The sequence below is a fragment of the Tachysurus vachellii genome, chromosome 10 (assembly GCF_030014155.1).
Source record: "Tachysurus vachellii isolate PV-2020 chromosome 10, HZAU_Pvac_v1, whole genome shotgun sequence".
Lineage (NCBI taxonomy): Eukaryota > Metazoa > Chordata > Actinopteri > Siluriformes > Bagridae > Tachysurus > Tachysurus vachellii.
Genome location: NC_083469.1, coordinates 24,586,434 through 24,600,091, shown reverse-complemented (window position 1 = coordinate 24,600,091; position 13,658 = coordinate 24,586,434). Strand labels below are relative to the sequence as shown.

General features: G+C 37.6%; 2 protein-coding genes across 3 annotated transcripts in view; one reads left to right on the top strand and one right to left on the bottom strand.

The window, feature by feature from the left end:
* fam184aa (family with sequence similarity 184 member Aa) overlaps positions 1-8,951 on the top strand; it is a 28,322-nt gene extending 19,371 nt beyond the window's left edge. The window contains exons 13-17 of the mRNA XM_060879232.1: positions 1,143-1,327; positions 3,485-3,631; positions 3,956-4,073; positions 4,152-4,256; positions 8,554-8,951. Of these exons, the coding sequence (XP_060735215.1) occupies positions 1,143-1,327; positions 3,485-3,631; positions 3,956-4,073; positions 4,152-4,256; positions 8,554-8,562 (564 nt within the window). The 3' untranslated portion in view covers positions 8,563-8,951. The remainder of the gene's footprint in view (positions 1-1,142; positions 1,328-3,484; positions 3,632-3,955; positions 4,074-4,151; positions 4,257-8,553) is intronic.
* Positions 8,952-9,358: 407 nt separating this feature from the next.
* Positions 9,359-13,320, bottom strand: LOC132852126 (cardiac phospholamban-like). 2 transcript variants are annotated; one of them, XM_060879178.1, is made up of 2 exons: positions 13,183-13,320; positions 9,359-10,352 (listed from the first exon to the last, which is right to left on the bottom strand). In XM_060879178.1, exon 2 carries the CDS (start codon positions 10,255-10,257, stop codon positions 10,099-10,101), a length of 159 nt encoding a protein of 52 aa, XP_060735161.1. In that variant the 5' UTR covers positions 10,258-10,352; positions 13,183-13,320; the 3' UTR covers positions 9,359-10,098. The 2 variants fall into 2 exon arrangements, with proteins under 2 accessions (XP_060735161.1, XP_060735162.1); XM_060879179.1 differs by having other exon boundaries at positions 9,359-10,348; positions 13,183-13,313.
* Between the last annotated feature and the right edge of the window lie 338 nt (positions 13,321-13,658).

The window sequence follows — 13,658 nt, the reverse complement described above, 5'->3', positions numbered from 1 at the left end:
AAAAAAATTTAACAACTACATTTTTGTTAAATGTTAGATATTCTTAAAGCATTTTTTTTATTTAAAAAAAAAAAGTAATAGTTGTTAACAAATTAATTATTTCATTTTAATAATTTTGGACCAATCAGCATCAAGAATCAGCAATTTTGCTTCATTTTTTTATGTTGTTGTAACCAAGACATCCTGGTTTGCACAAGTAGGTTTTGTTACTGAATTTTTGACCTGAGTTTAGAATATTTCATGGAAGATATAAAGACAGAAACATGTAAATCTTATAAAGACGTTTAGTGGGAGCGAGTGTGCTGATTCGGTTCCAAAAGCTTTGATGAATCTTACAAGCTGGATTTCTTAAAAAACAGAGCGAGACATATCCATACATCTCCCAGCAGCCCCCAGGAGCCTGAGCTGGCTCATGACAGTGATGAATTTGCCTTGGGGATAAGCCCCACTTTACTGGAAAGTGAGTGATGCAAATGAAGAATAGGAGAAGTTAGTGTCCTTCGCAGATTTCCATTTTCACATTAATCTTTCTCTCTCTCTCTCTCGCTCTCTCTCTCCTTTTTTTCCTCTCCAAATTTCTCACCATTTCTCTCTTAGTCTTTGTCTACCATTTCTCTCTTAGTCTTTGTCCTGTTTAATATTTTGCATATAAAATTCAGCCGACTCAGATCTGCGCTCTGATTCTATTTATAACGCCCTAATTAACTATAGACTTGTAAGTATATAATATAGGGAATGTGATGGGGTTTTTTTAATTGCAAAAAATGGTAGCAAGGCTGTTTAAAGATGCAAACGGGCAGTAAAATACGCAATATTTTTTAAGAATGTGCTACGTTCAATTCAGGAAATAAAATTCATTTATGAATTTTACATAAGCAATGAATTAGACATTACTTGTTAATTTATTTATTTAGTTTATCTCTTAGACAAACAACATTCAACATAGATCTAAAATGGAAATGTGGAAATAAACAGATTTGAAATAAACAGATTTGAAAGGTTTTATCTACTTTTTGTTTTAAGTAAGTCACCATTGCAATAATAGCAGTCAGGTTTAGTTGTTAGCATCTAACATCTTGCAGTCATGGTTTATCCCATTTGAGACTCTGACACTTTTGTGATTTTGGTGGCATGAATTTCAGGAGCAGGATCTACTGGTTCAGCTCACAGACCTGCAGCAGGAGGCGAACTGCAGAAAGAAACGTGTCACTGATTTGGACCATGAGATTCACTCTCTGAACGAAACCATCAGCACGCTAACCAAAGAGCTGGAGCTGAAGGGGAAAGAAGTCCTGCGTGTCCGCAGCGAAGCCAATCTTCAGATCAGGTCTGATTACTAAACAGTAATCCAAAACCCACTCACATCCAAATAACACTCTTAAAGCAGCTGCTTTATTTGCTAACTGAACATTGATTCTGGTATCATCGAAAGCAATAAGGAACCAATGAGAGACGACTTTAACAAGATGGAGGGATCTAAAAAAAGCTCATGTTTGGAAGCAGCTGCTCAGATGTTACACGTTCCAGCCGTGACATTGGAACAATAGAACAAAATCCAGAGGGTTCATTGTCTGAGATTAATACACACGGCAGCCATTCATGAAAAGCATTCTTCTCAGCAGTCGTTATTAAAGAGACAATAAAGTGACCAACTGGCAGCTCCTGAGATTCACTACAGTGTTATTAGTCTGAAAAGAAAACACTTCGTGTCATACTTCGTAGCTAGTAATTCGCTAATATGACATAACTCATCTATGCTAATAGGCTAGTGATGAAAAATAACACACAGGTTGTCTTTAAAATTCAAAGAAAATCAATTTGTTAAGTAAAGACAGATCTAGGAATGATATATTAACATTATACATTCTAGGATGATATTTTAACGCAACAAGGTAGCAGTAGGCAAACTAACCAGAGCTGAACACGGAACAGGTGAACACAATCACGTAACAAAACAATCACGAGGCAGGGAAAGGTTTTAGGTAGAGCTTTACCTCTTTGTTACAAAATGCTAATGACGGAGAGTGCTAATTATTCATTATGGCACTATTCATTCATTCATTCATCTTCTACCGCTTATCCGAACTACCTCGGGTCACGGGGAGCCTGTGCCTATCTCAGGCGTCATCGGTAATCAAGGCAGGATACACCCTGGACGGAGTGCCAACCCATCACAGGGCACACACACACACTCATTCACTCACGCAATCACACACTACGGACAATTTTCCAGAGATGCCAATCAACCTACCATGCATGTCTTTGGACCGGGGGAGGAAACCGGAGTACCCGGAGGAAACCCCCGAGGCACGGGGAGAACATGCAAACTCCACACACACAAGGTGGAGGCGGGAATCGAACCCCGACCCTGGAGGTGTGAGGCGAACGTGCTAACCAATAAGCCACCGTCATTATGGCACTAGTTTAATGCTAATCGGGTTGCATTTGAGAAACTCTTTGTACAGGGGACTTTTTGCACATCATAATATAGGAGAAAAACTGAATAAAATGGAGTAGGTTTGAGAAATCAAACGTGTAAAAAGTACAGAGGGAAAAATCGTAAGTGAAATGAAATGTTTTCATTGTATTCGGGCAAAAGAAAAAAAGGATAAATTTGCAAGTCTAGCGTTTGTGTGGAGGAGTAATTTAGTTGAAGGGCTATTTTTCTAAAAACTCTCCAGCAGCACAGCGATAAAGGTTAATTCACCAGGCATTAGGAGGGCAGAGGAAGTGATTTTCCCTGTCAGGCCTGAGGCGGAGTAAAGCGCTCTTTCTCGCACTCTCTCTCTCTCTCTCTCTCTCTCTCTATCTCTCCCTCTCCCTCTCTCTCTTTTGCTCTTAGCAGAATTTTTTTCATAAGCCTGACCACATGAGCAGGTATTATGTAAGTTTTTCGAGCTTTAAAGTGCATGTATCAGGTAAAAGACTGATCTCTCTCTCTCTTTGTCTCTCTCTCTCTATCTCTCTTTCACCCCCACCCACTTATTTCAGCTATCAGTTCTTTATTAGTTAGAAACATTATCAAATGATTTTCCTTTATCACTGTAGATTTCTTTCTCGCTCCATCTCTCCTTCTCTGCTCACAACATTACTAGCATCTCCCTCCATTTATTAAAATTGATTCTTTAAACAGCTGGAAATTGTATTACATTGAATTTTTGAGTGCATTAAAATAACCTTTCATCAGATCTTTCATTACTTACACACACACACACATACACACACACAGAGTTGATGGGCAGCTATCTGTTTTCGTTATTAAATTATAGTTTTCCTTGTCACTGTGGTTGTACATTGTACAGTAGTATTATTTATTGCTGGTATTGCAATAGTGCAACAAAGATGTTTTAGGGGGTGGAAAGGAACCGGAGAAACTAGAGAACATGGACACAAGGAGAACTTCCTGAAACGGTTAAAGTAATTATGTTGAGTGTAGTAACTTATCTAGAGATTGCTTTATTAAATTAGTTAAATGTCTTTGCAGAGGGCATGAACAAGATCTGTCTAAAAGGCATGAGAGGGAGATCAGCGAGCTCAACGCAACCCATAACAGAGAAATGCAAATCATGTTGTCGGATTTTAACAAAGCTCAGGAGCTTCTGAAAGACAAGATCTCCGCTCTGCAAATCCTGTAAGCTAAAAATCACCTGTTTTATTTTTTTTTAATTGCACTTTACAATATCGATTTTTGAATTTAGCTTAATTGCAACTGGCTAAATAAAGTAACGTTTATTTACAGGTGTATAAGTGTATATACTTTATGTTTGGGTTTATTTCTGAGTGAATGAGATTTCAGTCATAACATTTTCATTTTGTTTACTTTAGCTGTCTAGTTCTGTTGGTTTTGGTCTCGAAGCCATCCTCACCTCAACTGATATTAACAGATATTTTTTTAACAATTTCTATTCCATTTACAATGCATGACATGCGAAAGCCCTTGTGTGTGTTTGTGTAGGCTGGACGGCACCGAGGATAAGTTTCGAAACCGCGAGAGCAGGCAGGAGGATCTGCAGAGGATCGCTGATCTTAGAGAGATGGTGGCTGAAAGAGAGTCTCTGGTTAAAAAGTTGGTGGTGAGTGGGCGCTCAGTGCTGCGTGCCTTTACACGTTCTTCTCACACACGGTTTTACATCCTGACTCTTTTGTTTCAGGACGATAAGAAGTTCTACCAGCTGGAGTTGGTGAATCGGGATACGAGCTTCAATAAAGTGTTTAACACCAGTCCTAACGTGGGGGTCATTAATCCGCTTATAAAGGTAATAATAATAAAGTCACTTGGAATTAATTACAAACACAGAAAGGTGTAACAAATGCAATCTGTGCCTTTTAACCCTTAGTTCATGTCCCTATTTCAAAAATATGTATTTTTCAAATGCACAGCCATTTTTGTTAACACCCTGATTTTTTTGTTTGTTTGTTTGTTTATTTTTATTTTATTAATTTTTTTATTTCTTTCTTTTTTGCATTAAGCCAAATTCTGACTCCTGAAATACTGATGCATCCCATCTCCTAAAAAAATAGGAATGTATTATTGTGCATGAGATTTTTCTATTTTTATTTTATATCTTTTTTATTTTTGACTCTTAACTGTTAATCTCTCATTTCCATGAAGTGTCCATGTGATCTCCTTTGTCAGCATATACTTTTAACCCTTTAGTTCCTACATCGATCTCGCCTTTTGCTTTCCAAGCCACTCTCTCTCGAGTGGTGTCTTCTTTCTTTCAGCTAACCAAGCTGGAAGCTAAAAGCTAGTCCTATATTAGTGGGGGAAAAAACGGGAAAAAAAAAACGTTTTGTTTGTGTCCTTTCGATGTAGCATAAGAGTAGAAAAGCTGCAATCCGATTCGTCAGCTCTCCAAACCTAAGTGTTGTGGAAACGGAAGGGCCTACCAGCCTAGAGTCTGTCCCAAGTTCCCCCAATCAGCACGCAGAGCACAAAGCTCCGTCCCTGACCCTGCCCACGCAGAGGTGAGCCCCGCCTCTTCGTCCAGCGTCCGTCCTCTCTCACACACGCTCACCATGACGAGAGGCGTACCTGCCATTGGTTTGATCACACAGCCATAACTGTGTTTGCTGTTCATTTTTTTTTCACTCTTCAAGGCATCTTGTTGACACGATGCACATGAAGAGTGTTTGTGTTGCGTACTGAATTGAAGCATGGACATTCTTGGCCATTTATTTCACTATCATGTGCAGTATGAGCAGAGAGTGTAGCACATTCACTAAACTCCACCTAGTCACTGGAGCACACATACACACTTTGTGATCGAAAATAAAATTTAACGCCCTCATTAAATAAAAAATAAAATTGGCATTGGAATGGAAAAGTGAGCATGCCATAGAGTAGATATCCTCCTTTTCTTGTGTCCATTGTTTTTTTTGTCTTAGTATTTGCATGTTTCTAGCTGTGGATGTGTGATGCATAACAATACTAATGTGTGTCTGTTCCTTTTCTCTCTCATGTCTTCTGTGTTTTTGCTTTTCATTTTTTAAAAGGAGGTTTTGTTAAACATGGGAAGTTGGAGGTTTACATGTTCAGCCTTTAATTTTAGAGCTACATCAATAATTCAGGCATTCAGGCGGGTTTTGCGTGTGCTTAGGTTGACTTTCCCACAATCAGATAATTACATTGCCCCATGACACAATAGAGTAGTCCAAGCTAATAGGTGGGAACTGCATGGCAGTGTCCAAATTGTGGAAAATCTATGTCAATCTTGATCATGACCATAACATGTATGTAGGTTATACCTGTACTAGGAACTCAAAAACATACATAAGACAAAGAACCTTGAGTCTGTGCAGGATTCCAAATGTGTGTAAACAGTGTAAAACCTTACCCTTTAGCCCAGGGTTAAATACAGGGTTTAGAAAAAGTTCAAAGTATGGTCTATTCCAGGGGTCGGCAACCTTAAACACTCAAAGAGCCATTTGGACCCGTTTCCCACAGAAAAAAAAAAACACAGGGAGCCACAAAACCCATTTGACATCTAAAATGAAGATAACGCTGCATATATCGTTTTTCACCTTTATGGAAAGTATAGAAAAAAAACTGTAGTGTGTTGTGTTTATGAAATCAATGAACTTCTACAGAGTAAACTAAATTTTATTTCTTCAGGCAAACAAAAATATTTTGAACAATTTGAACTAACCTTAACAAAAAATACGCTGGGTTGAAGGTTACTTTCAAATAAAATGTTCAATGTCTAATTGAGTCCTCATCATATTCATGACCAGGGCTCTCAAGTTTTGAAGACAGGCAAGGTTGACATCTCCAACCCCCCCCCGCAACCCCTATTTTTTTCATTGGATGTTGCGTTAAATCTTTCCCAGATAGTGGTATTTTCTGATTTTGTGTAACCTCTTTTTTTTGATTGGCTGATAAGTGTCAGGCTCGACTAAGAACTCCAGGGGAGACGCGATTGATTCCTGCCCGGTTCCATAGAGACAGCGGTGCGGACTGATACATTTTGGGCGCTGAGGCTTATTAAATATATGATAAATAGTCAAAAGGTTTTTCTGCGAGAGAAATACGATGTGTGGCAGGAGAGCGTGACAAAAGACCCAAATGCGTGACTGTCAGTCTCAATGTTTTAACTTGCCGGCTGCACCATAAATGCACAAAAAAACAAAAAAATGCGTCTGCTTCTGTGTGTCGGATTTCGCAAGTCGGCAGTTATGACGCATATTTTGAGCAACAAAAAAATTAAACACGGTTTATTTTAATGTTACAAGAGCATCATAATCTTAGGATTTAGAATTACATTTTTTTTTAAAGTAACAAACTAAAATAAAATAAATTTAAATTAAATATTGATTTTCCAAATCTACAGGGAGCCGCAGCAGAGGGATGAAAGTCACTTGCGGCTCCGGAGCCGCAGGTTGCCGACCCCTGGGCTATTCAAATTGGATTCCTTTAACATTTGGATGCGGGATAATATAATGATTAATGAAACTGAAAATGAAAATCTCTGGGACTTTAATCCTGTCTGAATGTATTATATCCTTCCTACAAATTTCATGTGCATGCTTCTGGGAAAAAAAATGCCATATTTTACCTGTTTTAAAATGATCAGTACTGTATAAAGAAATTCCAAGAAGCTAGGGTTGGGGTAGGGTAGGGTAGGGTTGGGTTGGGGCTACAATTAGGGTTGGGTTTAGAGTTGCGGTTAGGGTTAGTATTGGGTTGGGGTTTAGGGTTGGGTCAGGTTAGGGTTGTGGTTAGAGTTAAGGTTGGGTTAGGGTTGTGGTAAGACTTGGGGTAGGGTTAGGCTTGGGGTTTAGGGTGGGGGATAGGGTTAGATTTACTGTTGGGTTTAGAATTAGGGTTGAGTTTAGGGTTAGTATTGGGTTGGGGTTTAGGGTTGGGTCAGGGTAGGGTTGTGGTTAGAGTTAAGGTTGGGTTAGGGTTGTGGTAAGACTTGGGGTAGGGTTAGGCTTGGGGTTTAGGGTGGGGGATAGGGTTAGATTTACTGTTGGGTTTAGAATTAGGGTTGAGTTTAGGGTTAGTATTGGGTTGGGGTTTAGGGTTGGGTCAGGGTAGGGTTGTGGTTAGAGTTAAGGTTAGGTTTAGGTTTGGGGATAGAGTTGAGGTTAGGTTTAGGGTTGAGGATAGAGTTAGTGTTGGAGTTATTGGTTGGGGTTGGGCTGCCCTTGCATTGTGTTGCCAATCCTGTACATTGTAAAATAATGCAATGTTAAAACATTACAACTAAATTCTAACAGACACCTAATCAGGAACTGACCAGAGCATGACTCATATCATGTGAAAACCAGGACATAGAAACACTTCACAAAATGGGGCAGTAGGTAGAGTCAGATGACAAAACACTGAACATCACAGAATTGTGCACCTTAGCAAGGAAGAAATATACTACAGTAAAAAAAATAGCGGAAGTTAACAAAGATTCGATTAAAAAGCTGTGACAGATAGCTTAAGTGTAGAAGGGCAGACCTGCCTTTTGTTTTTCCTCAGTGACACAAATTGGTGAAACAAGCCGATATTTAAAGCCGCCGCACGCTGTATTTATCTAATCAAGGTTTTTGCTACAACACAAAGATTAGGGTATGAACAGTCAGGATTAACTATAAACCCCGGGTAGAGTAAAGTCTCAAACAAGATAACTCTAACCCTAGGATTCCATTTACCCAGTGTAAATAATGGGGAACTATTTTTCTCTCTGTCTATTATTTCCTGCCAATTCCCACCCAGTAGACATATCCCCTTAGTACATCTGCCAACTCCGGAGTTTGAATGAAAAACTTGGAGGAATAAACTCTACCAATAGGCTTGTGTGGCTGTAGTTGGCAGTGGAGAGAGAGAGAGAGAGAGAGAGAGAGAGAGAGAATGAGAGAGCATTCCACCCCAGACTTGACAGCAAGGTCAGGTTTGCTCTCTGGGACTCCTGATAACGTATGTCTGTGGCATTGTGAAATTCAACCTTGTGATCAACGAACGTTTCTCTGTTCTACTTCTTACGCTTTGGGTTGCTTATCGCTTCACTGTCCAGCAGTTTATTTCCAGCTTAACCCCGGTGTGTTCTGTGTCTCCGGCAGCCCTCGTGAGAGCGACGATCAGACAGCAGCACCCGAAGAGCCGCAGGAACTCTCGTCTCAATACTTCTCGTTCTGACACTTTCCACCTGAAGAGCATGTGAAACAGCACTTTTCAGTCGTCCATTAGTCTGTGTTATGCACTTCACTGTGAATTTCACTTCCTGTTTTTATTTCAATAATAATTATGATAATTACAATAATAAGAATAATATTATTATCATACTTTTGACTTGGGCATTAATGCAATATGTGAGGAGAGGAATATACAATTTAGTCAGATCAGATCAGATCATCTCTTCTTGAAGGACCGAAATTACACTGTCTTGCCAGAAACTTTATTTACAATTAATTGCACAATTAATTGTTTATATTTGTATTATATTGTCTTGTTACAAACAATAAACCATCAGTTATAAAATTATGTTTGTATCTTTAAATCTAAAGTAGGAAATAAGTGTGAATCTGCATTTAATGCATTCAGTTAGTATACTGTAGCGTGGCCTGTATTTATAAACCTTTATTAAGAATTAACATTTAATTCAATATTTTGTTTAAACAGAATTAAATGCAGTTATTAAATAGTTGTTTAAAATAGCCCTAACATTAACCCTAAGTCATAATAAGAATTAAACCATAAAATGTAACTATAAAATGATAAAAAAAAAAAAGTTTATTAGTATTTTTTAAATGTAATCATTATTGTGTACGTGTATAATGTATGAGCAAAGCAAAACACTTCAGACCATGTAATTATAAGAAAACAATCAACTTCAGAGTCAGGGATACACTGGAACAATGATCAATGATCCATTATTAGTAATTCTTTTTTATTTTAGATTTATATGGTTACTAAAGAAAGGGTTACACAAACTATATGGTTTCAATGTGATTTTTGTACATGCTTTATTTACAAAGTAGGAAACAAAAGCAAAACAGGATTTATTTTTTTTTTTGGAAGCCAAATTATTGTGTAAAAATCATTTTTCTAATAGCTGAAATTTTTTTTCTGCTGGGAGAGAAGAGATTCCAAAAGTGATTAAAACATTGACCAGCCTTCTCCTGTTATAAGTTTCCTTTTAAGCAGCTCTTTGATGAGGTTGATGGTCAATTTCGGGTCAGAAAAAAAAATTTGCATAAGCAGAAGCCAGATACCAAAATGAGTGAGATCCATTGCACAGCGATATTGTGAACATTGAACATTCAATATATTGTTATACATCTAGAAAAGTATACACTTAAAAATCACACATTGCACCTTTAATTTTATTTACTTGATCCTATTATTTTTGAGACAGTATCCTATAATGAAATTTTGTTTTGTTTTCTTTTTAAGGATAATAATGTGTGTGAAAAATAAACATACAGTATGGACATCTGGAGTAGTGATAAGGTATATGAAAAATGGTAAGAAATAAAAATATCTAGAACATTCTATAATCCTAAATTCGAAATATGATCACACACTGTGATGAAAGCTAGCAATAAAGTGAGGAAAGTCCTGTTCTTGGGTCCTCGGGTTCCTTTTCCACACGTCGTCCTCCATCCTCACAACAGCAGAACGATGATGTAGATGAGGAGCAGGCAGATGAGGATGAGCGAGAAGTTGATGAAGAGCTCCTGCAGGTTGCGCTTGGTCTGCGGGTTCACCTCGATGACGGACGCCCTGCGTATGGCCGAGCGGGTGATGTTTTGAACTCTCTCCATTGTGAGCGGAGGGTCAGGGACGAAAGGACAGGAGGAGAATAGACCGCCTGAGGGACTGAGCCACGCTACCGTCAGCTGCTAGCGCTTACTCCTGTCTTTCATCAAAGCAGAAAGAGAAGAGGGGATCATTGAGCTATTCTGAGCAGGTGTGAAAGTGATGACAAGAAATAAATACTAGAAATACTTGGGGGTATTTATAGTAAAGCGAGATTATGTGGTGAGGGAGTAGTAAAGAAGGCCTATATTAGGGGCACATCATGTTAATCATGTTAAAAAGGAACACAGTCTTGATGAAATAATAAAATATTAGTGATTTTGGTTCTGATAAAGGACTAAGGATACCACTGGCATCACTTTTAGTAGGTAATTGAAAGGCATTGTGGGTAACGTACGAAAGTATAATATAAATAGTCCAACGATGAAGATAGTACAAAAAGATAAATCTAATGCTAATTCTCCCAGGCTGTATTTTTTCTTTAAAATAAGCAAATCTATATATCTAGATAATATATTAGATAATTAGTTAATACAAGCAATAATTTACACGACACTAAAATTTCTAAGAATTTGTTGGCTAATCGTGACTCGATCATTGCACGCTCTTTTTAAACTGCTTTTTAACTTGTTTAGTATTCGAAACACATTATGTACAGTATTTGAGAATACTGTTATCTATAAAAATAGAGAAATTTATTCATAGCTTGCTTACAGTAGCTTAAAGCAATGCTAGCTGAAGTTGAAGCTGAAACGTGCCACAGTTACAGGACGGCCTTCAGATTTGTGTATTAGGAATAAATTTTATTATCAAATTAAATATTTATTCCTGCTCTTATGAAAATTCATATATAAACATGGTATTGTTAAGAAATATAGTGAGGTTAGTGTGATCGTTTAACCAAGTTTACATGATGATAAACGCGTATATGAATCATTACTTCTTGGCAACTTTAGCTTAAAAACTTTACAGCAATCTTTTTAGCCTTACACAACTTGGCTGAATTTAGTTTAGAATCAAATGATTGACAAAGAATTTTTTAAGACAGAATTGAAATTAAATAACTGTCACGTTGACCAGACTATCCTGTTGAGACAGAAGCAAGATAGGTCCTTTAGATATTATGATTATTATTAAGATAAATTGTGAGGCTGGTTATCCTGGGTATTTTTAAGATTAGTTTTATAGAGAGATTATCTCCTAAGTCCAGACAAAGCTTGTTTGCCCTAGATGGTTTTTGTTGCAAGGAAACTGGTTTCTACCCCAGGGAACTCACATACTACATACATACATTTACGACATTTCACAGCAAATTACATTATTACATCTCATTTTATACTTCAACTAAGCAGTTGAGGGTTAAGGGCCCCCCTCAGGGGTCAAGCAGTGGTAGGGTTGTGGACCTGGGATTTGAGCTCACAACCTTCTGATCTGTAGTCCAACACCTTATCCACTGAGCTACCACATGCATGCATCAGACGATTTATACAGTAGATGACTATCAGCACAATGCTGGTCTTTGGACTCGAGGAGGAAACTGGAGTACCCAGAGGAAACCCCCTATGCACAGGGATGCATGCATGATGGACAGACAGGACAGCAGCGGGGAACATATCCCCAATCCTGGAGCCGCAAGGCGAACAAGCTAACCACTAAGCCACCATTCCCAAAATAATCCATCCATCTGAAATAAAGCTAACATAAATTCGACTACTGCATTGGTTGCTAACTGACTAGTCCACTTGCGGGGATAACAGTAATAAGTTTCATCCACCGCTTTGTGCCTTTTTATTTTATGTGAATACAATTCAGAAGCTTTTCAAACAATGTTTTCATACCGTATTGCCCTTGCAGAAATTCCTGGATATCAAACATATCTTGATAATATGATTTATAGACTAATGGTCTGAGATTAGATGCCCTTGTATCTTGGCTAAATATACATTCGCGAATGATAAATTTACAATTTATACTGTGATCACTGAAATGTGTGAATATATGAATATTTTATCCATGGACTGCTTCCAGAAGATTTTTTGAATCTGATATTGTCTCAAACGTTTAATACTTACAGTTCTTTCTAGACTCCAACATTGCTGAAATGTAGATCAGGATTGCGAAAAAAAGATTTTCATGACTTTTTCTGTAAATTTAAGCCTGCGCTCGACATGATACCTTATCGTTGATGTAGTAAATTACACAAGGATGTAAGAGTCTATTAGCAAGTATCATGAGAAAGATTTCCTGACAGATGACTTTGTGGTTTTTCAGTAACATGACAATCTGAACTTTGGAAAGATTTGGAAAATTTCAGAAATTTGGAAAGAAATACTGTTTATAGCTGCTTTCATTTTAGAGGTAACCGGTATGAACTTGTTTCCTCAACAATACACTCGAAAAGTGTCATTCTTTAACCGATGAAAATTAGTAAAGTTGTTATAACTTGCATATTTAGCACTAATTTTAGATTAGATTAGAATAGATTAGATACATTACAGTATAAAAGCACACATTCTTTATATAACAGTCCTGCCAGGTTTACAATAACGACTAACAAACCTCAGTGTTTACAAAGCCTGACTTTGTGCTGTATAGTCATTTGAATAAAAGACATTCACCAGAGGGGGTTTATTACAACATGCAAATGCTTCTCAGTGTTCATATGTGCTTTTCCTTATAATTAGGTGACTTTTAATATTTATATTTATATTTATATTTATATTCTTTCTTATAAACAGGTATTTTTCACTACTAGGGTGTTCAGTAGTTCACCAATGTGCACTTTGTTCCACAACTGATCACCGAGCTCTATATTAAATCTATCCAGAAGAGATCGATCAGTTTGTTATACATTTAAAAAAAATAGGAATACCGTTGTCCTTCTCAGTGATATAAGAAGAGTACAAATGACATAATGAAGTTTTTCTTACCGTTAGAAGTGAAGTAAGGTGCTAAAGGTGAACAGAAGTGATCAGAACTTACAAGCTCGAGCTAGAGAGCAGAGCAGAACAGTTTATCGTTTGGGTTTATACGAGGAACAGAAGGGGAGGGAGAAAGTCACAGCGTGAACAGGAAGAGGGCGACCCACACAGTTTCTGTGACCTTTGTGAAACTGAACAGCTACAGTACCCATGGGTGACAAAGGTGCCAGCCTGCATTACTCACCTATACCTGATGCAGGCTTTATTCTCCTTAAATTCTTCTGCTCCTTCAAGCTGTTGACTGTAAATGAATCTCAGATATATAAGAAAGCAGCAATGTATTTGAAATGGAAAGTATATTTATTAATGAATATTTATGTAGCCTGTATTTGGCATTTCGTGCATATACTGTATATTCTTGCATTGGTTCATGTTTTACCAGCATACTGTACCTGCTTCCACTGATTTATTAATAGCAATAACTT

Bases quoted from the DNA above. Each gene is read 5' to 3' on its own strand.
- LOC132852126 (XM_060879178.1), bottom strand. From the start codon at position 10,257: ATGGAGAGAGTTCAAAACATCACCCGCTCGGCCATACGCAGGGCGTCC.